The sequence below is a fragment of the Equus caballus genome, chromosome 21 (genome assembly GCF_041296265.1).
Source record: "Equus caballus isolate H_3958 breed thoroughbred chromosome 21, TB-T2T, whole genome shotgun sequence".
Classification (NCBI taxonomy): domain Eukaryota; kingdom Metazoa; phylum Chordata; class Mammalia; order Perissodactyla; family Equidae; genus Equus; species Equus caballus.
Window position 1 is genome coordinate 27,658,943 of NC_091704.1, and position 24,962 is coordinate 27,683,904.

Consider the following 24,962-nt stretch of genomic DNA (forward strand, 5'->3'; position numbering starts at 1 on the left):
TGCAAATCCTTCTTTTTGGCAAGCTGAGTCTGACAAAGTGCACAGAGCCAGTGAATGTGTTTTGGCAGAAAGAAAAGATGCTGAGAGGGTCAGGATGCAGAAGGCACATTGTCTCAAGAAACATTTTGAAGTAATTTCTTTTCATAGAATTGTACCATGTTTGGAGATACCTCACTTAGTGGCGTGAACTAAATATGGTGCAGTTTGTCCAATTTTTTAAATGAAGTGCATTTATAATTGCCACTTTGCGCTGCCTTTTCAGGGTACTCTGGAGATTGGAGGGGCCCCCATTCTCTAGGGTGAGAAGCTTCCTCTTCAGTCTCCCTCTGAATGTGAGCTTAAGCTCAGTGGACAATGGTGAGTGAGACTTGGAACATTTTTGTATTTTGTGCTGCCAGAATCTGGAAACAGGATCTGTCCCCAGGTAGAAACAGAGGACATCTTGCCAGTTTGCAATCAGAGCAGTGTACTGAGAGAGAGGTGACAAGTGCTAGGTGGCACAGCCAAGGTCCTGCAAAGGCTCACAGGTGGCACCCCACAGGCTGGCAGAGCATGGCAAGACAGAGCCTGAGCGTGGGCAGTCTTGGCGCCCAGGGCAGGCGCGGTGGAGCTGACCTCAGGAAGGCCTGGCAGCTGGCGGGGGCCCAGCCACTGAGCTCGGGGTTAGAGTCGCCGTTTTGGTGGAGCTGTCAAGGAGAAAGCTGGGAGACAAGGAAGGCGAAGAATAAGATAAAGACCAGCTGTTTAAAACGGAGCACAAGTTGGCCACAAAAACCCCACCAATAATAATAAAGATAGTTAACACTTATTGATGCTTACTACATGTCAGGAAGAATCCCAAGTCCTTTATACATCTTAACTCTCATCAGTGCTTACACCCTATGAGGCAGGCACTACTATTGCCCTCACTTCACAGGGGAGGAAACTGAGCCACAGAAAGGCTGAGAAGCGTGTTCAGGGTCACACATCGAACTGGTGCAGAGTGGGGATTTCATCCCAGGCGTTCCGGCTCAAAAGTTTGTTTTTCTCACCTCCAAGCCATCCCACCCGCCAAGTGCTACAGAGTGACAAAATCGGATTCATGTTTACAGCCTTTCGGAAAGGGCTAAAGCTTTGAACCAGAGAGATATAATGTGAATCTCACTTCTACTACTTGTTACTTGAGACACTTTGGGAAAACCATTTCATTTATCGTAGGCTTGGTTTTATCATCTGCGGAATGGCTGTCTTCCACATTAGAAGCATCAGCTCAAGCCTGACTAAGAAATTCCATGATCATTCTTTCTTCCTACAACTTTGGTCTTTAGCTGCAAACTATATTTTAAGCTATAACAATACCTATGTTTTTATTACTCAATTTTATAGCACAAATAGTACATGTTCACTGAAGAAAAATTAGATTACATCAGGCACAGAAGGGAGAAAACCTCTCGTAATTCTAGAACACTGTTATATTTTGATGTATATCCTTCCAGATGATGCCTTGTATGCACAGGCGTAGTACAGAAATGGGATCATACTGTAAATACAGTTTTGTAACCTCTGCTTTTCACTTAGCAGTTTATCATGAGCATCTTTGTATATGCATCTATATCATTATTTCTAATAGCCTCATAAAATTCCATTGCATTTTTACAGCAATATTAATTTAGATAACCCTCTATTGTTGGGTACTTACTTTGTTCACATTTTTCCTATTATGAACAATGGTCCAATTATCATCTTTGCACATATTTCTGTGTATGCTTTTCTCATGCTGATTCAAAGGGCATAAGTGTTTATTAGACTTTTGTCATATTTGCCAAATACCTGTCTAAAAGTATTGTACTGATTATGTTCCCACTGGCAGTAAATGAGTACTCCAACATTTAATGTTATTTTAATGTAACATCTCATGGACAAAATAGGTCATCTCTTTGTTTTATTATTATTTTTTTTTTGCTTACTAGGGAGGTCTATGTTGCATGTATTAATTTAAAGTTTTAATTTATCCTTTTGGAATTTTCCTTTTTGTGCCATTTTCTCTCTTTCTGCTGAGGCACATTCTTTCCTACTGATTTTTAAGAGTTCTTCATGTTGTAACTCTATAAAATATGTTGTGATATTTTCCTAGTTTGTATTTTATACTTTAAAAATATTTTGGTATATATTTTCCATTTTCAAAATCAGTTAAATCATTATTTTTTTAGTTCGTGTACTTAGCAAAGTGTCTGGCATATATAGTGTTTAAAAAGACATTACTTACCCTTAAAGAAAAAAATACTTGCAAATATTTTGTTCTGATACTTCCATGGCTTCATTTTTCTCATTTAAATCTTGTATTCACCTGGGATTGATTCTGGCACGATACGAAGGTAGGTATTGGATTTTGCTCCCAAATGATTATCAAGTTGTGCCAGTATAATAATTGACTAACCTGTGCTATAAACACTGAGAAAAATGTTTACCTTTATCAAATATCGAATTCTTAGCCATAGTTGTATCTCTTGGTGTTTTTGTTCAGTTCCACTGGTTTTTCTTCAGCTCTGGTGCCAGGACAAATTATTTTAATTATTATAGAAGTTCTCCATTGTTGTTGCTCTTCAGAAATTACCTAGATATACTTACATGTTTTTTTACATGATGTCTTAAATCACGCAAGCCGGGAGGTATGGTGGGGAAGTCCAAGTTAGGGCTGGATAAAGCAAGACTGGAAAAGACTGGTATTGGTTAGCTGCACAATGAGTAGACGGGGTTCACAATCCTATTTTTTCTGCCTTTCTGTATTCGTGGAAGTTTCTATAACAAACGTTTAAATGTAAATAAATAGATGAATAATTCAGATTGAAACTCGACATGCTTTCGTCTTCAGAAACGTGATTTCTTTTCATGTCTCCTTTTATGTGCTTCAATAAAGTTCTATAGTTTTTTTTTTCATGTGTCCTTTCTAAACCTTTTCTTTGTGAACAAAGGAGCAAACGGAGTATAAAACATCTTCTTTGTGCCTAGTTTTTTAGGTTTTTTGGCGGGAGCTACTACATTTCTAATTGTTGGTAAATATGAAAATATTGATGTGTAATCAACCACCTTACTAAACTTTTCTTTTTAATTTCTAATTTTTATTTACTTTATTCTTTGGGATCTTTCAAATACAGTTCTATGATTTTCAAATAATTATAGATTTGCCTCCTCCTTTCCAGTATTTATGACTCTCTTTTCTTAGATCTATCAGCTAGCACTTTAATCGCACTGTGAAGGGGGCTGATAGGGGTGTGCTTCTCCTGCTCCTGTCTTTAATGGGAATGTCACCAGTCTTTCATCACTAACTAAGACATTGGCTATTTCAGGAAGGTATGCCTCATAGTCCTGTTTTATCAAAGCTTAAAAATTAGGACTCGTTGAAAATTTTTCACGTGCTTTTTAGACGTTTTTGGAGAGGATTATGTGTTTCTCTTCTTCCCTGATCTATTCATATGATGAATTGTATCAATAGATTTCCTACTATTAAACTCTTCTCACATTCTAGAGTGTAGGACTTGCGGACAGTCTGGATCCTGTGGACTATTTTACGGAAATTCCCTAAATTAATGGCACTCTTCCCTGATTTTCCTATTGCTATATTTCTTTGGTTGCTTCAAAGTGACTTTGGTAGCAAGAAGAATGAAATAAACAGACTGAAATTTCTGTCTTATATTGGAAGTTTGGTGTACTTATATTGACTAACATCTATAATAGGGTCAAAATTTACTCACTACAGTTCAGACTTGGAAACAATGTGGCTTTTCTTATTTCCTATAACCAATCCTCCAGCTCCAGGGCTACTGTTCTCACTGATAGAGGAAAAAAAAAAACACCCCAAACTTTAGTTCGTTTAGGGATTAAAATAGTTTCTTTTGGGTAAGTATTCAATTAATTCAAAGTTTGGCTCTTAATAAAAACTATTTTTCTCCTTTTCAGTGAGTTGTGGTCTCATCCTTGAAAAACAAAATGGCCTTTGGGTGCAGAAGAAAACTGACATATCCTGGCTTCAAAATTTCCTAGCTGTGTAATCTTTGCCTGGTTGTATAATCTTGCTCTGCCTCCATTTCTTCATTTGGGTATTAAAATGGTAGCAATTTTACAGAATTTTGTGGAATTTGAATGAGTTAATACATTTTAAATGATTAGAACATTGCTTGGCACACAGTAAATGCCTGGTAAATGTTTGGGATTTTAATAATAAAATTATTATTGTTCTCATGGCACTGGGGAAAAGACAACTTTGGTTCATGTGCCATTTTCCAATTGAGTGTTTTTGTATCACTCCTCTCTGCAATGATTTGATCTTTGTCCCTCCTGCCTCCACTTTTGAAGTACCTGAGGCTGATATAATACTCTTTTGTTCTGTCCTCTTGGCATGAGCAAAGAACAGGAATTGCTTTTGGGGATTCAGCTCTCTTTGGTGGACTAGGCTGGCTCCCAGCTCTTGCTCGGGCTGTAGTTCTCCTTGGGTCTGGCTGTAATTCTCATTTGATCTCCAATTTTGGAAATCTACCCTACAGCTCTCAGCTTTAGTGTCAGTTATGCCCTCTCCCAACCATCACTCTGTCTAGTTCTCCAGCCCGCACTGTCAGCCATCTCCCTTTCCCCCCTCGCGTCACATGGGAGATATAAGATGCTTTTAATGTCACTCAGAGCTTGAGGGAGCCTTTCCGGGTGCTATCCTAGACTCTCATTCTGCCTAAAACAGTATTTCTGCCCTTTGTTGGTGTGAGGAAATTCAGTTAGTGGGGGCTCCCTTCGGAAGTGTAAAATGGATTTGTTTTTTTTTCTCAGCCTATCTAGTCTTTTAGTCATCTCTCTGCTCCCTCATCAGGGACCAGCCTAAAGTAATTGATTCAATGAGTGGGGTGCCTACAGAGCAACATGATTTAGAGTGAATAAAAAATATGTTGGATTATTACTTTCAAAAGAGTGGTCTCCATTACACATTTACTGTGTGTTCACTGGAAACAAATTATAGTTTCTTAAGAGCAAGAAAGAAATATGAGGATGATGATACCTCGTGTAATGAGTGCTTACTATGTGTTGTCACCGTTTCCAGCACTTTGCCTCTGTGGATTCTCTACTCCTTCCAACAGTGGCATGAAGTGTGATATTATAGTTCCAGTTTACAGATCAAGAAACTGAGGTACAGAGAGGTTAGCTAACTTGCCCAAAGTCACACAATAAGTAACAGAACCAAGATAGTCTTGGCTTGGTCCTCAAAAGCTGAACATCCAAGAATAAATTATAATTATTATTATAATTAATAATTATTAAGTTTTTATGGATCTGAAATATTGTAGTAGAGTGATTTATGTAAATATAAGCAAAAATTGGTGCCCCCCACAAAAGATTATTAAGAATTCTAAGTGGGCTAAGGGGTCTTTTTCCCTAGTAGTAGTTAAGACTAGGATGATTAATAACAGTATCTTTGGTATGGTATGGTATAGTATGCTATGGTATGGTATGACATTATCTTTATGATGGCAAGATTTTAGATGAACTGGAAACTTAAAGACTCTTTCAACTCCAAGTTTCTTCCCCTCTACTACTTGGACTTCAGACATTAGATATGCTTTTATTTTGCAACTTATATGCTTTAGCTTATATAACTTCTTTAGTGAACTAAAATGATTTTTAAAGATAAAACTCCAGTATCCCAAGTATCATTGCCCTTTTGAAAAATTGAGCTAATAAACCATTGGGTGAAAAAAGATACCCAGATTCTGAGAAAAGAAATCACTATTTTTTATTTTCACTAAGAAATTCATCTATTAGCAAAATAATCTTTAAGGGGTTTTGCTGTTATGTTCCTCCATCCTTCATCATCATTATGAATGAAGAGGGAACAAAATCTAATTTGAGGTGCCAGATGGGTACCACATGAATGGCAATGATTCAGCACAGGCTCCACTTAGGGCAACCAAGCTCTGAGATACTCGTAATCATGGGGATCATGTGAACCGAGGTGGGTTTTCGTCTGAGTGTCAGGGTTCTCTGCTTGTCCTTTTTCTACACTCAGAGCCTTTCAGATTTGCTGAGAAACTTGGTAGCTGCTTAGCGCTAGCAGCTGAGTGGGTGTTAACAATTAACTTCTTGTGGGAAAAGGGATAGGGCTCATTTTGAAGCTCATTCAATGAGTACTTGAAGAAGGAGGTGTCAAAGTGAAAAGGATTTCAACCCTCTGGATGTAACGTTTGAAACGTTCATTTGGTTTTTTTTCCAGAAGGCCATGGAGGAGCTTAGGCCTGGATACAGAAACTAAAGATTAAATCTTGTACTACGCTTGAGTGTCCTGAGAATTAGGACAGGCTCCTCTCATTCTGTGCCAGTGTGGCTGCAGAATAATAATGCTGTTAGAGTCCATTATTAATGAAACAGTCTTGCAGCATTAGTAAAATCTGAGGCTGCTAAAAACTCCCGTGCTTGCTTATGCAGGTAAAGGGTAAACAAAGTAAAACAAAGCTAACGTGTAAGGAACACCTTCTTTGATCCAGGTCTGTGCTTCGTATGTGCTGACCATCAGTCCATCATTTAGTCTACACTGTGGCCCTGCAGTGTGGGTTTCAATAGTTACATGTATATTGACCACGAACTTGACATTCAAAACTGTTAAATAACTTCCTCAAGTCCAGAAAATCAGGAAATAGCCAAAACAGAATTTGAATCCAGGTGTAGCTAATTCCAAAACTCATAATATGCCACTAATTCATTTTGCTCTTTTCCTTTTCTTCTCTGAATAAACATTTCTGATGTAAATAATTCCCCTTTAGGTGATGTCTTGAAATCCCTTCTTTTGTAATGAAGTGAGCTAAAGACCTCTTCATGAGAATGAAAACAGTTTGGGGGAAAAATAGACATTCTACTGAAGGAGGTGACTTGATTCTGTCTCTCAAATATACCCTGGATATGAAAGAGAAATAGTATGTTGAAAATGACTCTCTCATGGCAGAAGAGGATTATAATTTCTGCCTTAGTAGATCTTGACTTTATTGTATGTTACCTTTGATGCCTGTGATAAAATGGTAAAATAGAACTCTTGAACAGAAAAAAAAAAATCCAAACTTTTTGTCCAGCTTCTCTTCTGCTGTTTTAATTTTAACAAAAAACCACTGCTTTTCACCATTGATTAAAATTTTTTCCTTGGCTTCTACTAAAACTAAGGCACGCTTACAGTTTTCGCTGTCTGCGTGTTAATGACTGCTCCACGGTGGGCTCATTCCCTTGAAGGATGCTAATGGCTTGCCGATTCCTAAAAGGCAGAAAACTGATAAGTTCAAATTTTCACTCCTAGTCTTTGGTTTCTTGGTTGTGATAATTTCCTTGTTTATGTTTCTTTTAATTAACATTGAACTTTTTCATTTTATGCCTTGTTTTTCTTCTGTTTGTGTAGTCTGCAGGCAATGACTCCTTGAGCAGCAATTGTTAATCATGGAGAAATGATAGCTTGAGGGTGCTGAGTTATTTGGTGCTAGGCTAAAAGTTGTTCTTTTCAAGCCTCATTAGAAAAACTTTCATTTGCCTGCCTTAAGTAAGATCTGCATGATGCTATGCCAACTGCCCTGGTCTCCTTTATCTTTAACTGGTTTATTTTTTCAGATTCTCATTGTGTCCCATATAATCTAAACCAATAGTATTACTAGGTCTTAAAATAATTCAGCTGTAAGTTTTCTTAAGGGGGCTATTCACAATGTAGATTTTACAGGAAAATAAAAAGTAGGATTCATTACTAATTGATAAATGGAAGCAACTCAAGAGCAAAAGGGGGTATTGGTTTGAAAAGGAACTTCTGCAAGCATCTGGTTCATGATAACTTAGAGATGAAGTTTTGCTTCTATAGCTTAGATTGAGAAAGCTATACATAATAGAATCCAGGGTCTATGATTCCCACCCCTCTCCCTTTCTTTCTCCTTCTTCTCCCCAGCTCCTTCTCTCTCTGTCTCTCCTATCTATCTATCTATCTATCTATCTATCTATCTATCTATCGTGCATCTATGATTCCCACCCCTCTCCCTTTCTTTCTCCTTCTTCTCCCCAGCTCCTTCTCTCTCTGTCTCTCCTATCTATCTATCTATCTATCTATCTATCTATCGTGCATCTATCTGCCTCTCATCTGTCTAACATTTTTCTTGTTTTAACTAGAGAAGGTAGAATTGTTCATTTTTTAGAACTGAGCTCATCTCATGGTGGAAAGTACTGATTATGATTTGTAATGCATGATGTAGACTGCAGTCTTGTATACACCCCACAGCTTTCAATGACAGTGCCACTTGAACACTTCTCAAATTTAAAAGTATTCAAATGGTAGACTTTTACTTTAATGTAATATGAGACAGAAAAGTATTGAAAAAGAAAAAGCCTCAGTGCTTCCATGAACTCCACCTTCCTTTGTAGATAGTGAGCTGCGTAAACCAGAGATTTTTTTTATTGAGGTCATAATAGTTTATAACATTGTGAAATTTCAGTTGTACATTATTATTTGTCCATCACCATATATATGTGCCCCTTTACCCCTTATGCCAACCCTCCAACCCCTTCCCCTGTGGTAACCACTAATCTGTTCTCTTTGTCCATCTGTTTGTTTGTCTTCCACATATGAGCGAAATCATGCAATGTTAAACCAGAGATTTAGTGGGGATCCTCTTGCCATCATTTTGTTTTCCCTCATGATGACTCAAGGGTTATTGTCCTGAGGCTCTCAGTGGATTTTTTATAACTTAACTGGTGATGACACATCCCAGAGGCTCCTTCCATCTTGGGCCTCAGGCCAACAGACTACACACCATGCTGTCCTATGAGTCACATGACAAAACTGCTCTAGTCATCTCCCACTGCCCAGGCCTGGAAGGGTACCATAATGAGGCAGTGGGAGGGATGTGGTTAGGAATGTTGTTGAAAAGGAGGGTCCATTGTAACTTTTCTCACTGCAGCAGGAAGCTCACAACAGAACAAGGTATTGTTTTCTTAAGGAATTGGAAAGTCCTTAGTGTTTTATTTAGAGTGATGAGTTGTGTTTTAGAGAGCTGCAATTATTTCAGGTTGGGGGGAAGGGCCACAAAGCATGGGATACTGGAAAAAACTGTAATTTATTTGTTTCTAAACGACTCAGCTGGACTATTTTGAAATACTGGTCAAGGTGAGTGTTGAAAGAGTGGATATGTTGCCATTTCCATACCCTTGGAAGTAAAGAATTGGGCTACCTTGGGAGCCAAATGATGTACTTTTATTTTCCAAAATGTCAACTATTTTATAATAAATTTGTACTGAAATCCAAAGTGGCTTGTGTTCTCTTATGTAAGTGTCATCACCTGCACATTATTCACTCAACAGGCATTTACAGAACACTTTCTGGGTGTGGAGCTCTACAGCCGCCTCTCTGGCGGGGAGAGAGGTCTGACCTGATGTGCAAAAGAGATAAAGGAACTGCCAGTCCCTACTTTCATGTTGCTTTTCCTCTACTTGCGGAAAAACATCAGTATATGAAATGGTCTTTGAATAACTTAAAGCAAAGTGTTCACAAGAGCAGAATAACTCAGAAGAGGCTTTGAAGCCATTAGGCATATGAATCACTTTCTGCCTCCTCTGGGCCCCACACCAGCTTTTCTGAGCCTCCGTCAGAGGACTTAGCACGTTGTGGTATTTGTCTCTCTCCTCCACCGGTCTGCGAGCTCCTTGTGGAGAGTGATGTTATCATATTTATCCTTTTGTCCCTGGACCCTCACACAGTTCATTGCACACCACAAGAGCCTAGTAAATGTCTGGTGAATGAATAAGAGGGCCTGCAGTTATCACGTTAAGGGAGGAGAAGGGAACAGAATGATGATGTTGTATGGGCAGAAACGACAAAGAAAAATTTGATTCTTTTTAGTCTAGAGACAAAATGTGCTTTCCTTCTCATAATTCTAGTCAAGGGAAGCAGTTCAATTTGGCAGAATTCAGTAAAAACTTATGAAGCATATGTTACGTTGTGATTGTATATACAAACATTAGATGTTTTCTACCCTCAAGGGACTTAGGGTCCAGGGTGGCAGTGGCAGTGAGATCATTTTAATGTAATTTGGCAAATATGCAGTTGGGGACATTCAGAAGGCCTTATGGAAGGAGAGAAAGGAGCATTGGCTCAGGCTGGCAATGGGAGGGGGACTGGGGTTGTTGGGAGAATCAGGCAACTTTTCCAGGAGGAGATGACACCTGAGCTGAGTCTGGAAGCAGGAGTAGCCAAGTGAAGAAGGAAGGAAGTGGATATAGTGAAGAGGAAGAGGAAAGAAAATCAAGAATGAGGACAGGGAGGTGAGAAACAGCATGGAGTGTGTGAGCAACTACAAGTGGTTCAGTATAACAGATGAGTAAAATATGATGTGTGGAGGGACAAGTAGGCAGTGTTGATGACAAGGAGACCTGTTAGAAGGTACCTGACATGGTGGAGATAAAAGCCTGAAAGAGAGTAGTGGTGGTAGACCTACAAAGAGAAGGTAGAGCTCTCTGCAAAGAGAGGATAGAAATATTTTCCCGGTACTCCAGCAGGATGTGATCACTGATTGAGTGTGGGTAATCAGAGAGTGGGAAGGACTCAGGATTTTGGCCTGGGTGGATGGGTGGATGGTGGTACCATTAATTGAGAGAGAGAGAGAGTAAGAGGAGGAACATATTTGGGAGTGAAGAAAGAAAAAAATGTTGAGTTTATATAAGGACATGTTGTATTTGAGATGCTTGTGGATTTTCCAAGTGGAGATGTCTGGCAGGCTTCTGAATGTATGAATCTGAAGCTCAGGAGAAGTTATATGTCTGAGTTATTAGCACACATATGGCAACTTAAACAATGAAAACTAATAGATTGCCCAGGAATATAATGTAGAGTAGGGGTTCCCAAGTGCCAATCAACAGTCCGGTGCTCGGCAAGCTTCATGAGTATGATCTGGGAAATTAGTCAAAAGTCGATTCCTCTGCACCTCTCCCGGAGGTTCTGATTCATCCATGGAGGGTCAGCAATCCACATTTTATAGAATTCCCTGGCTAACTTTGATATGCAATCATGTTTGAGAAGCTCTGATAAAGCCTAAGAGCAGTGGTATCATCTACATTTAAGGCGTGAACAAAAGAAGACCCATGGGGGTCTTCGAGTAGGGAGGTCTATCAGAGAATTTAGGAAGACTTTATTAGATTTGGCAATATGGAGGTCTAGGATCTTTAGAGAAAGAAGTTTAAGTGTAGAAGGGGTAAAACTAGATTGCAGTGGATTGAGGGGTAGAGGGTGGGTGTGAGGAGGTGAGGAAAGTGAGTTTAATAAACAATTCTTTTATGGAACTGGATTATAGAAAGAAAGACAATGATATCTGGAGGGGAGAGAAGGTAGAGTTTTAAGGAGGGTTTTTTTGTTTTTAATTTACAAGGGGGGAGACTTTTGAGAGATTATTTAGTTTGAGGGGACAGAGTCAGTCAGAGTTAGTGTAGACAGGGGGCAGAAGGATAGTGGGTAGATAAGAGACATGACTTTCCATGGCAGGAGCAAGGCCCTCTCCTCTCACGGAGATGAGGGAAAATGAGATGGGCTGGGACAGGAAGCTGAGGTGCAATTTTTGATAGAATGTTTGGGAAGACATTAAGAGGAGGTTCTAAACAGTTCAAAGGGTACAAAGCTTGTTGAAGCTAAACCTAAGTAAAAATTAAATAATTTTTAATTATTTACTGAATATTTCCATTGCAAATTGTGACAGGCGTTTCCTCCCCATTGGATTTTTTTTCAACTTATAATGAATATGAGAATATTTTATGGATGGAGTTCCTGTTGGTCCTACCAAACCTAAATCTCTTGTTTCCTGATTCAGTTTATTATTTGTATTGGTTTGAATTCCATGTATTTTGCATTCCCAAGAACTAGCATAGTTCAGGAACCTCAATAACTGATTTCTAGGTGAAGTAGAGCCTGCAGATTTTCTTTTGATAGTCGCCATTACTGGGTCAAAAAGAGAAAGAGAGGTCAACTGACCCCCAAACAGAGGATAAAATAGCAGGGTCAGCGCGAGAGAGCTTACTCTTGGCATCCATTTCCAATTAGCCTTTCCCAGTCTATAGATTCCCAAAAGGCAAAGTCTAACCCTATTTATGAAATCACAAACTTGGGCACTCAAAACCAAATAAACAAACAAACAAATGAATGAACAATCCAGCAATCTCCTAGAACAATCATATCAACAAAAGCTTAACACTTAAAAGGTACTCTGAAGTAGGAAGGGATGGTTAGTGACTTGTTTTATATTCACTCAAAAACTTTTTTTAATCTGACTTTTAAGTAATTCTTTTCCCAAAATGTTGAAAATTTGAGAAGCCAAGAAATATAGAAGAAAGAATGGAACAATCCATAATACTAGTGTCTACATAAAGTTACTAATATTTTCCTATAATTCTTTCTGTTCTTTTCTCCATGCATAAACTTTTTACAGAATCATATTATATAGTATACAACTTTAACTCTGCTTTTTTCATTTGACATTATAGCAGAAGAATTTTTTTCATGTAATTAAAGTGCCTTGTAAAATATATTTTTTAACTGCATTGTACATCATGAAGTCTCTCATATTTTATTTAGCTATTCCTTTACTATTGGACATGTAAATTGTTTCCCGATTTTCATTATTCTAAGTAGCATTGCTGAGAACACCTTTGTATATAGAGCACTTACCATATTTCAAGTTGCTTCCTGACTATATAAAAATATGTAACACCATTATAGCTTTTGGTACCTATTATCAAATTCCTTTCCAAAGACTTATGTCATTTTGAAGCTGACAAGCAACACATGAAATGCATATTTCATCATATATACAGCATTATCAAGTATTTTATTTTAAAAAATCTTAACTTTGCTAATTTGTAGGCAAGGCAAACAGAAACCTTGAGAGCTTAATTTTCGTTTCTTTGATGAATATTGATATTGAATATTTTCCACATTTTGATATAGTTTTGTTTCCAATTTTGCACTACTTATTAATTGAAATGATCAGGCCAGCCAGGTGGCACAGTGGTTAAGTTAGCACATTCTGCTTTGACAGCCCAGGATTCTTGGGTTCAGATCCCTGGTGTGGACCTATGTACCGTTTGTTAAGCCATGCTGTGGCAGGCGTCCCACATATAAAGTACAGGAAGATGGGCACAGATGTTAGCTCAGGGTCAGTCTTCCTTAGCAAATAGAGGAGGGTTGGCAGCAGATGTTAACTCAGGCCTAATCTTCCTCAAAAAAATAAAATAAAATAAAATCAAGTGATGATGTTTTTCTTTCTTTTTTGGAGGGAAAAATTTGCCCTGAACTAACATCTGTTGCCAATCTTCCTTTTCCTTTTTTTCCTCTTCAAAGCCGCAGTACTTGGTTGTATATCCTAGTTGTAAGTCCTTCTATGTGAGCCACCACCACAGCATGGCAACTGGCAGTCAGGTGGTGTGGTTCCATGACCAGGAAGTGAACCTGGGCCGCCAAAGTGGTGAGAGCACTGAACTATAACCGCTAGACCATCAGGGCTGGCTCTGAAATGATCACGTTTTTCTTATGGATATATACTACTATTTTTAAATATATATTAAGATTTCTAAGTGTTCAACACTATGTTAAGCACTGTGGAAAAGGCAAAAAATGATAATGAATCTCTCTCAACCTTAGGAATTTGTATTTTATAATTACACAACCTGCGGTTTGGCAAAGGCCTTGAAATGTACCTTATTCAACCCCTAGTTGAGAAAGCAAAGATTAAACCCATAAAACAATTAGTGAAAAACAGAAGACAGTAGATGATTGTATGGTACAACATAGCATTTATTGTTGGAATTCAGAGGAAGTAGAAACCTATGTGACTTGGGGCAGCAAGGGAAATTGTCATAAGGAAAGACTTTCGTTGGACTTTGAAGAATAGAGAAGTTCAGAAAGATGGAGAATAGAAGAACACTTTAAGAGCATGCCTTTTGGGACATGAGGTACAAATGTAGTTGGAGGGATAAGACAGCTCAGACTAAGGTGGAGGCTTTGTGTTGGGGAATAGAGTGTGAGGTAAGGTCAGATTGACATGTAAAGCAGAGATCACCTGGCTGCTCTGGTTGAAACACGTCGATCTAGCCTCCTGGAGGGCCCTGCAGAGGTTGCTGAGGACGCCCTCCAGAGCAGGTGCTGCAACCCGATCATACAGGGTCATCTTGTGTAACAAGTAGAATGCACTGACTTAAGCAAGAACTGAGTGTTGAACTCTGCTGGGCACCCTGAAAGGTGCATCTGGGTTGCCCTATAGAGCGAGTTTTTGGAAAATCAATGCACAGGGCAATATCATCAGCTGGACAGAACACCGGGCAGGGAGTGCAGAGGCCTCCGTCTAATTTCCGCCTTGTCCCAGGTAGCTCTGTGACCTCAGGCACATTACCCATATTCCTCTACCTTAGTTTCCTCATTTGTACCATGAGCTCTTTCTCTGTTTCAGATTCTATAGCTTCCGGAGGGAGCTCAGGTAAGGGACAGCTTTCACAGGCACACTGGAGAAAAGAGAGAGGACGTAAATAGCAGGAAACCTCTACGGTCATCATTAGATCTGGACCAAGAAGGAGTCCTTTCTCTCAATTCACAGCTTTAGAAGGTATGCGAAAAGATCAAGGACTTTCTTTGTTTCTGCACAGACTGCGCAGAGGGACAATGGGGTAAATGTCCTAGTTACCTCTCTTATGTGTGGGAGGACAAATTACTGGGCACTTAAAAGCCTATGGCGATAACTCAAACTTTCCTGTGAAAAGCCTTTTTATCCCCTCATATTCTTCTTTTCTTTTAACTTTTTGAGCATTTAGTTCTGGCATTGCTGCATCCTAATTTCTTGCTTGCATATATTTTGGTGGATGATCCTTGATAAACTGAGTCTGTTTGGGAGTTGACTTTCACAGGGATCAAGCTTCCTTTTTTCATATGTGCCATGTCTAGTTAGTCTTTTTAGACTAGAATTTAATCAAGGAAAGAGACTGCCTATCCCAGTTTCACTTTCACATCTATTTTCTGCAGACCTAGAAAAATATATCATGATGAGGTGGAGAAAACACTAAATTGGAGACAAACGTTGATTATCCTTGATCGTTAGTACACAACTGTACCCAAACAATCCTTTCTCCCTCAATCCAGAAAGTTTGGTGGTTCTCTGAGAGATTAGTACAGCGCCTGGCGCATCCGTGATGCTTAATAAAAATTCTTCTTTTTTTAATTAATGTATCTGAATGGCTTTATAATTCAACAGCCACTATATAAACTGAATTACTGTTCAGAGGAAAACAGTATTAGTTCCAAAAGAGGTGAAGGATGGAAAATTTCTCTGAATTATACAAAATACATTCAATAGCCTCTCTAATATTTGCAGATAATTAGAACCCTTTTTCACTCATATTTAGAGTGTCACCATGCATTGGCACATTGGATGTTTAATTGAATAGAATTAACTTACATTCTCAGGGAACTTTGTAGTTTCCAGAAAAGTTCCTGAGACTTGATCTAATTAATCCCCATAAGAGCCCCGTGAGGTGGGTTGTGGGGATGTTGTTATCTCCTCTGTACAGAGAAGCAAGCAACTGGTAGAGGAAAAAAGAGAAGGGATTTTCCTACTGCTGCACAGCTTGTGTATATGACACACTGATGAAAGTAGAACTTATTTCTTCTGGTGCCCACTTCAGGGCTTTTCCTACTATATAAGTCCTTAATCTCTAGGAAAGAACCTGTCTTAACTCCCCTATCCTTTCATCGAAGTAGCAAAATTTATACAGGTGCTCCAGCTCGCATTCTGTCTCTGAATATTCCAGCACCATCTATCTTACCTACCTCCTCTCTTCACTTTCTTTCTAAAGTGTTGTCCCCGCAGGAGCTGACTCTTCCTTCTCCCTAATTAACTTTTATATGGAAACTCCTGTAGTAATGAAATGGCGTGTACGAGAGTTCTCTCTCACAAGCTTTTCTTTCCAGCACACCTGGAGGGAGAAAGCGTTTCTGCTGTCTCATGGCATTATCTTTGCTGAGGGCGGGATTTGTAGGAACTAAGAAAACTGCCTTCCTGAGAGTAAACCTTTTTTTTTATCAAACATTCTTTGGCTTAGGCACAATTTTGGTGTTTGCAGAGGTTACCACCTGTGGATGATTAAAATGCATTGGTTCATGATATTGGCAGCAAAGCAGGGTGGCAGGGTAGACAAAAACATGGACTTTGGAGTCAGACAAATCAGGTTTGAATCCTGTTCTGCTGTTTACTGGGCGATTTACTTAACTTCTTGGAGCTGATTTCCTCTTTCGTGCAATGGAGATAATATATTAACGACATCTACCTCACAGGGTTATTGGGAGGATTGAAAATAAATAGAAAAGTACAATCGTCTTCACAGATGGCAGGTCAGATTGTGTGGCACATCTTCCATGTTCCCTCCAGCTCCACCGTGCCCCCTGACGCATCCTAGGGGGCTTTCTGCCCATGGGGGCTGACCAGTGAGGTGTACAGCAGCAGCTGCCTTTGCCCTCTGGCTCTGTTGCATTTGGCCGGTGGGGAGTCCCAGCAGGAGATAAGAGGGAGGCAGGAGGATGAGATCATGTTCACCTCCTCCTCTCCTTCCTTTTGGGATCACCTAAGGCTAATTGCGTCCCAGAGAATAGCCTCCCTTTCCAAGGCAGCCCACTCTATTGTTCTCTCCTCCTAGGCATTGGTGACCCATCCCTCTCCTCATCCCTTTAGCTTGGGGGTGGTAAAAATTCCCTGACTGCTAGCTCCAGCTACTGCACCATCCTGTGTGGATTCCTCTCCCCTACTCACACCTTCTTAAATAGTCTCTTCACTTAACCCTCCTTAAATGACCCTAATATGAGTGTATTGTCTATTTACTCCTGGGACCCTAGCTGGTATCTTATTCAATACCGCTTTGTTGAAAGTATATTTGTGTCAGTCTGTTTTATCTGAGGGAGTTTGGCACTTTTAGGGGAAAAAGTAAGAATGGGTTTTGGTTGTTGCTTGCCACTTGATATTAAGAGAAGAAAAAGGTAGTGATGAAGGATGATGATGATGATGACGACGATGATGATGATGAGAGCCAAGCATTCTCCTAGACACTACTTTATGCACATTGACTCATTTAAACTCAAAACACACATCAATATTATTATTTCCTTTTTGCAGATCTGGAAAAAGCTGAGAGAGGTTAAGTAACTTGCCTAAAGCTACACGGAATGCCACTGAAGAACTGAAATTCTGACATATGCCTATTTGGTTTCAGGGTCCATACTGTTGTAGTGAGGCCATGCTGCCTCCTAGGTATACAGGCTGAGAAAGGCCATCCCATCAACAGTCAGTTTTCAATTAAGTCCATTTGCCTATTCACATATCTATGGGTTCCAAATTCCCATAGGAAAGTAACTTTTAATGATGGTCTTTAAATGATATCAAGGCAAATTTGTTAAAAACCTGATTAATTCAGCCAATCTTATCTGGTCAAATCCATCATTTATCTGATTTGTCTGATTTGTTAATTTAAAACCGTTTAGTCACTAGCCCACTAGGGGCAATGATTTCATGGTTGCCCCTAAGGGTACTCATTAAATACTGAATGAATAATTAAATATTTTAAATGAGTTTTTCTCTGATAGTTTGTAAGCTTCCCACAGCATTTAGTTGGATGTTTTTCTCCCTAGGTATGGAATATTTAGTTCACAGTGTATATTATTTCCATCTCCTTCTTACATAATTCCACATTTCCTGAGCACCTCTGAAATGCTTGGCATGATAACTAGTCAGTAAAGGTGACTAAATTCCTGGAGGTATACTAGCTGAGAATTTTGCATTTGTGGGTCAGCTCTCCCCTCCGACCCCCACTCCCTTGAAAGAATCCATACACACTCAAAGAAACCATATTGATCCTAGCAACTCACACTTGATTGCGCATTTTTCTCTAACCTCAGGCAAGCGTTTTTATCAACCCTGGAAGAAAACTTTGTCCCTTGGTGCCCTTTGGGTCCCCAAGTTGCATCTAGGGATATTCTTAGCAATAATAAGTTCTATTCTCTGATTCTAGCTCTACTTTGCTTCTGTGGGATCCCTGGCCTCCCTAAAAGTATCTCCCTTGTATTTTCATAAGTCTTGAGGGGTGACTCACATGTGTTCAAAATGAGTATTTGAGTCTCGAGAGCGTGCCATTGCAGGTTGCTGGGGAGCGTGGTGTGGGGGACCACTGGGTTCTCCTGCAGCTGAGGGCTGGCCTCCTCCAGGGGCCACACAGATGCTGTGCTCTCTGGCGTCTTTCCTCCTTTCGTATGTTTTTTTCAAGTGTATACAATTAGGGGGCTGGCCCCTTGGCCAAGTGGTTATGTTCGCATGCTTCACTTCAGTGGCTTGGGGTTCACCGGTTCAGCTCCTGGGCGCAGACCAACACACTGCTCATCAAGCCATGCTGTGGTGGCGTCCCACATCGCAGAACTAGAATGATTTACAACTAGAATATACAACTATGTACTAAGGCTTTGGGGAGAAAAAAAAAAAAGAGGAGGATTGGCAACAGATGTTAGCTCAGGGCCAATCTTCCTTACCAAAAACAAAAACAGAAAAAGGCAACCTTCCCTCTTTCTAAAAAAAAAAAAGAACAGTTTGGAAACTGGTATAAAAAAAGGGTATATAGTTACTTTGTTTGTTGTTTTTTTTTTAATGTATAATTCACACTACTCTGCACTGCAATATTTTTCAATCATTTTAGCAAAACAAACACCTTCAGACCTTGCTCACTGATACTGTTTTCCCTAAACCTCAGATACAAGTCTTGTGAGAAGCTTAGCACAAATCCAAAGGATAGAATCGTTAAATCAGCTGCACCTACAATGTCAGCCTACATCTGCAATGCCAAAGTTTTTGTGTTTTGGTCAAGCCTGTTCGTCTCATCCCCTCTCCTTTAGAGTGACTTTCTTTCCTAAAAGACACTTTATCTCACATGCAAATATACCCTGTGAATATGTAAGTACATCCAGATACAGCTGAATATCAGAATGAACACTACATATGCAGCTATTCTACTTGCACTTTCTCCAAAACTCAAAGTGGAGAATCTCCTTCTTAGCGTCCAGTGGAAAGTGAAGCTTAGGTAATGAGCCTGTCATGTCATTCAAGTGGCAACTACTTTGGAATATTCTTTGAAATAATAGTTATTATTGACTAGGTAAACTGTTTCTCCCAACCATTCCTTACAACCTCTTTGAACCAAAAGGGTAGTGAACTCACTAAATTTACTGAAGAGCCACTGGGCTGGCTTCACTGGACTGTGGATTATGGCTAATGAAACAGAGGCCATGACGCAGTGGCAGAGAGGGCTTTCAGATGGAGGTGAGACTCCTCCAGCGGTGGACAAGGCTATCTTAGTGATCTCTTAGTGGAAAATGAAGTCTCTAGCTGTACCAGCAAGAATCAGCACATACACAATTCTGTGCACATCTTTGTTTCAGACGTGTAACTTTAGGCTGTGGCTACCATACCTATTCTTTTCAGCCACTAAAACTGTAGACTCAAACATTTAATGAAAAACAGATGGTGCTTGAACTCTCTACTTACGTTTAACAAAAGTTGTTATGGAAATGTTGCTTGTGTGTACTTTTATTTCTTTAAACACAGCACCATTTTAGCCTGTTCTGATGAGTAATTGAAGAATTACTGTCCTAGTCGAAGACCGCATTTCCAAGTGCACGTGTTAATCATATACTTGATTAAACATTTCCTTGCCTCTCTTCTCAGCATGCCAGTTGGCTTTTGAGTGGATAATTGTTGCAGTGAGAGCAGTGACGTTGGAAACAACGATTGCCCGTTTGAATTACTTAAAACACCACCATGAAAAGAAATACCTGTGATTTGCTTTCTCGGAGCAAAAGTGTAAGTAACTTTTGTTTTCATTTCTTTTCTAATGATGTATACACATAACTTTTTGCTGTTTCCTTTGAGTTTTAATACTGTGCTATGATGATCAGGCTTGTGGGAAACCCTGGGTTCACTTTCAGTTCTCTGACTGTATGCAGCTTTTTAACAAATGAAGACTTGTTCGTCTGTGTGGCCTGGTTGACATTTGATAGGAATTCTCTTTCAGCCAGTTTTATATGCCTTACCATTCATTCGTGTAAGCCTACTGGCATGATACTGGACATGTTGGTTTTTGGATGCATGCAAAAAATATACTAAAATGATTAAAAGTTGAAATTGAAGAAATTTATGTCTTCAATATGAAACATTCTGAGCAAGCCTGAAAGGATAAATTGAACTTATGTCACTGGGTACTTCAATCAATCACATTCTAAAAGTTCATGTACACAGTGAATAATGCGAACTCTTGATCAGTGGGACATAATTTCCATGAGTTTTCTATCCTTAGAAATTTTTGAACTGAATATTCTTAGGGCCCTAATGGAGATTAAGCCTTCTTTCCAATTACCTAATGTTCTTAAGGTATCAACTTCATGATAATTTTTACATTTCTATTAGCTTGTGAAAGAAAGTATAAACAAATAGAGCAACTTGAAGAAAGCTACACAAGGCAGGCATGAAAGTAGATGGTTAATTTCCATTAGGCAAGCTCTAAGAACATGTCTCTTTGTTCATTTACCCGAGGGGAAAAAAGCATCCAAACAGATGTAGTTGTGACGTAGGAACATTCATTTGAAGGCATCAGAAAAACCGCAAATGCAAACACATTTCTCTAGTATGAGAACGCTTTGTGTTACAACCAGTGATTCTGATGTGATGGCCCAAGGTCATCTTCAATTCTTTCTATAGAATTACCATCCAGCTTTAAGGGTGAGCAATACATGAGTATGTAGAGAGGAAAGTATAGTGTGCCCAATAGGGTTTCTTTAAAAATGTGGATGTACCCAGAGGTTTGCCAATCCTTTGATTGAGTACTGTGTTTAATAACCAACCAAGGAAATTCAGAAAACACTGAGGGAATGTCCAAATTCATTTGTTTTACTGATTGCTGTTTGGTTGTGTGGATTATTGCATAAAACAAAGGGCTGTGGTTTGGAGCCTGAAATTCCTTCTATCATTGTACAGACTTCTTCATTGTAATAGGAGGTGACCTGCATACAAATTACCAAACGGCAAACACAGTTTTCCATTACTGAGTTTTTCTTAATATAAGTTACTTATGAAAGCAAGCCATTCACATAATACTTCCTTCTTTGATTAAATTTCAGAGTTGTGTGGTATGAAAAAAAAAATGTGTAAAGGCAAAAGGAAGAATATTTTAGATAATTAAAAATATATTATTAAACATTTCCCTGTTCTTGGAGGAAAACATTCTAAAAGCAAATGATTAACTGAGCCATGACTTTAAGGAACTGCGAGTACTTAATGAAGCTAGGAGATTTCCTATTTCTGTTTGTTTGATGCAAAAATTTTCATCTTGATGGAAAGGCTCATGTTTCCCAGATTAAGAGAACCTGAGTTGCCTACATTTGTTCAAATGTAAACAGTAGAGCTCTCATTTCACTGCTTCTTAGCTTCTTGAAAATCCACTGGCATAAAGAAAGTATTTCCACTTAATTAAATGACTCTAAGCAGGAGATTACTGTTTATCAGAGAAAAGAGCTGGACTTTTTGCCTAGTTAGAAGTTGTCACTTTATAGAGTTTCAAAAGTTTATTCTGCACTGATCGAAGAATCTCGCCCCCCACTCCTTAAGTCTTTGTCATAACAGGATCCAACATTGTACACTTAGAAGTTCCTATTTTTGATGAGGAAAGTTTAGAGAATTAATTTGATTTAGAATCTGAGAATGTTTTTCTTTGGCATTATGACATTTGAAAATCCAAGGAGAAAGTTCGAAATGTTCTAAATGTTAAAACAGCTTCTGCTCCTCCCGCATCGTCTGTATATCTTGTATCTGTCATTGTGAAAACTTTAGGCAAGCAAAAGAGGAGGGGAAACAAGACTGTCTTTAGACAACCACTTTTTATTTATTCCTGAACACTTAAATCAGTGTTCGTATTTTTCTCTTCACATTTAAGACCCGGTGCCGTATCTCTTTTAACAATTAATGCTCTGGATTCTTCCTTTATTTGGAAGGGATCTATGAAAAATTTTAGCCATAAAAATATAAACAAACCACTTTTTACTTAAAGTGACATCTTGCTCGTTTTGGAGGATAATTTGTAGTTGTGGTGAGTAAAAAAGGGAGGAACTGGGCGTATGGACAGCACAAAAGTGAGGTGTGGTCCCAGCGGCTATCGCTCTTATGATCTACCGTGGGAGACAGACATTCATCAAAGAATCGCACAAATAAGTGTAGAATAACAATCCTCCAATGTGTCTCCTTCCACGGGGCAAGTACCCTTTAACCTGTCCATATACATAACAGCCTCTGTCTCCAGCCTAGAGTGTAAACTTCCTGAGGACAGGGGCTTTGCTTATTCATTCATCACCGTATCGCCAGCACAGTGCCCTCCACATAGAAGACAATTATGCGTTAAAGGAATGAGCAAAGGAATAAACTATGACACTGCTGAGGGGAGCTTCATAGTACTATGACAGCAAGTAATAGGAAGTCTTGGCCTGGTCAGGGAGGTCAGGCAAGTCTTCCTTGAGGAAAGATGATTGACAGCTGCCATCTGAAGGGCGGGTTAGCCTAATGAGGCAAAGTAGGAGTGGAAGGGCTTCCAGGCAGAGTTAATAAGATGTGCAATGGCTCTGTGGTGAAAGGGAAACTGGCGACTTCAAGGTCATGAACAAAGGCTAGAATAAGTCACTCATTGGTGGCAATGGTAGGGAGATTGAGACAATACAACATATTTCAGAACTACTTAGGAGGGAAAAAATGATAGGGATTTGGAAAAGTACTGGATTTAGGATCCAGAGGAAAGGAAAGCATGGAATTTGCCTCCTGGGCTTCTGTTTTATCTAATGGGGTGGATGTGGTCCCCCTGAGACGGAGACACTGGGTGAGCACCAGGTTCTCCATGGGGAATGGGGAGAGGATGAATCTCAATCTAAGGCTGTTAAGATTGGGATGTTTTACAATATGGGAGACCAGAGAGCAATTTTATTTTATCCACACAATAGGTAGATTGGGAAATTTACATTAATCATTAAATTTATACTCCAAGCAGACTGTTGATTAAATATAGGGAATAGACGGACACTTTTATTGAAATTAAAAAAAAATTCCTGCAAGTTTGACCCCAAGCTATCTTCACTAGATCCGCAAGGTTGCATTTACCTACTTAAAATCCTTATATAGCACCCCCAAGGTATCTCTAGGAACTCAAGATGTTAAAAGTGGGAAATATAGTGACAATTATTTCTAATTTAGTTTTTTATTTATTTGAAAGGAAGACCATCCATTCCTGCAAAATATTATGTGGAGAGAAGTGCTTAAAAAAGCAGCCTTAAATGTATTCTCTTATTTCATCATGTATAAGCAGATTTATTTCCCTACTATTTCTGATTCTATAATGGGTTAGCTTTGACCTACACTTTAACATATATTGAGCTCCTAAACCAAATAAAATATATAATTTTAAAATTTATTAATTAATTATTTTCTTAAAAATTAATTCAATATAAGTCCAATAGCATAAATTATGTTAATTTAAAGTAAATCAAAGTGCTTATACCGCTTATTGAATTGAAAATATCTAAATTATGGGGCCAGCCGGGTGGTGTAGTGGTTAAATTCGCGTGCGTTCCTTCGACGGCCTGGGGTTTGCCAGTTTGGATCCTGGGCACGGACATACACACCGCTCATCAGGCCATCCTTTGGCAGCATCCCACACAGAAGAATTAGAAGGACTTAAAACTGGGATATACAACTATGTCCTAGGGCTTTGGGAAGGAAAAAAGAAAATGTCTAAATTAGCCAAATACCATTAACATTATTAAACATTAAATTAGGATGAACTTACATGGCAATCTTTTATAATAAATGGACTTAAAATGTCTAAAAGGAATTCTATATCATATCTGATAAAATTTGAAATATTTTAAATTTTGCTATTGTGGTTCATGAATATATATATTATCAGTGAAAGAAGTCTACAAATTACAAACGTTGAAAGCTGCTCTACAGCACATTGTACATCAGCTGGAAATGATGTAAGGCAAATAATTTAAGATGTACATTCCTGACTTCCATAATTGCTCCAACGTCTATATCATATTTTTCAGAACGTGGTATTAATATTTATCTCTCATAAAAATGGTTTCACCAAAATTTACAAGGTTTGTAAAGTTTATAGAGTTTCTGATATACAATTTCTTACTTCTTATAGTTGGAAGAGAACTTAAAGATTTTTCTGACTTGACCCTTTTATTTTACAGATAAAGAATTTAAGATTGAGTCCTGGGGAGATGAAATGACTTGCCTGAGAGGTGGCTTGGTTTAGTTGAAAAAAATGTGGGCTTTAAAATCATGCAGAATTGGGTTCAAAATCTGGCTCTTTCAAATTTCCAGCTGTGGGACATTTGACAAGTTACCAACTCCAGTATTCTAAGGGGTGATATGGAAATGATATCAACCCACAATACTTGGTGCATCAAAGGCATCTAAAGAGTTGTATCTTTAGCATTGACCTAGACTCCATAGCTTATAAGTGAGAGAGACTCCCTGTGTCCTTTCCTCTCTCTGATTCCTAAAATGTAATCAAAGCTGGAATTAAAAAAAAAAAAAATCTCTTACTCCCTTTAACCTCTTTCAAACACCTAAAAATACCAATGTTGGCGAAACCACGTTGTCCACATCAAGTTCTGTAAAAATGAGGGCACTAAAGGAAAAACAAACGAGATAAAAGAAAAAAATAGATGATCATTTAGATAGCATCTGCTTCTTTAAAAACTCTGGATTTTCTGATTTAATAGTTACAAAAGAAGAGAGAAGAAAGGAAAACACCTTGACCTAGTAGATAACCCTTTTCTTGAAGTATTCATTTCCAACAGGAAGTGTTGCAGCGAAGATTCT

The 24,962-nt window shown here is 38.8% G+C and overlaps 1 protein-coding gene across 19 annotated transcripts in view; it reads left to right on the top strand.

Annotated features, from left to right (window-relative positions):
• Positions 1–24,962, top strand: part of PDE4D (phosphodiesterase 4D) — a 1,371,041-nt gene that overhangs the window by 314,103 nt on the left and 1,031,976 nt on the right. For 15 of the 19 annotated variants that reach the window (XM_070245831.1, XM_070245829.1, XM_023625252.2 and 12 more), the window contains 1 exon segment: positions 19,758–19,892. In XM_070245831.1, the coding sequence (XP_070101932.1) occupies positions 19,851–19,892 (42 nt within the window). In that variant the 5' untranslated portion in view covers positions 19,758–19,850. 19 annotated transcript variants of the gene reach the window in all.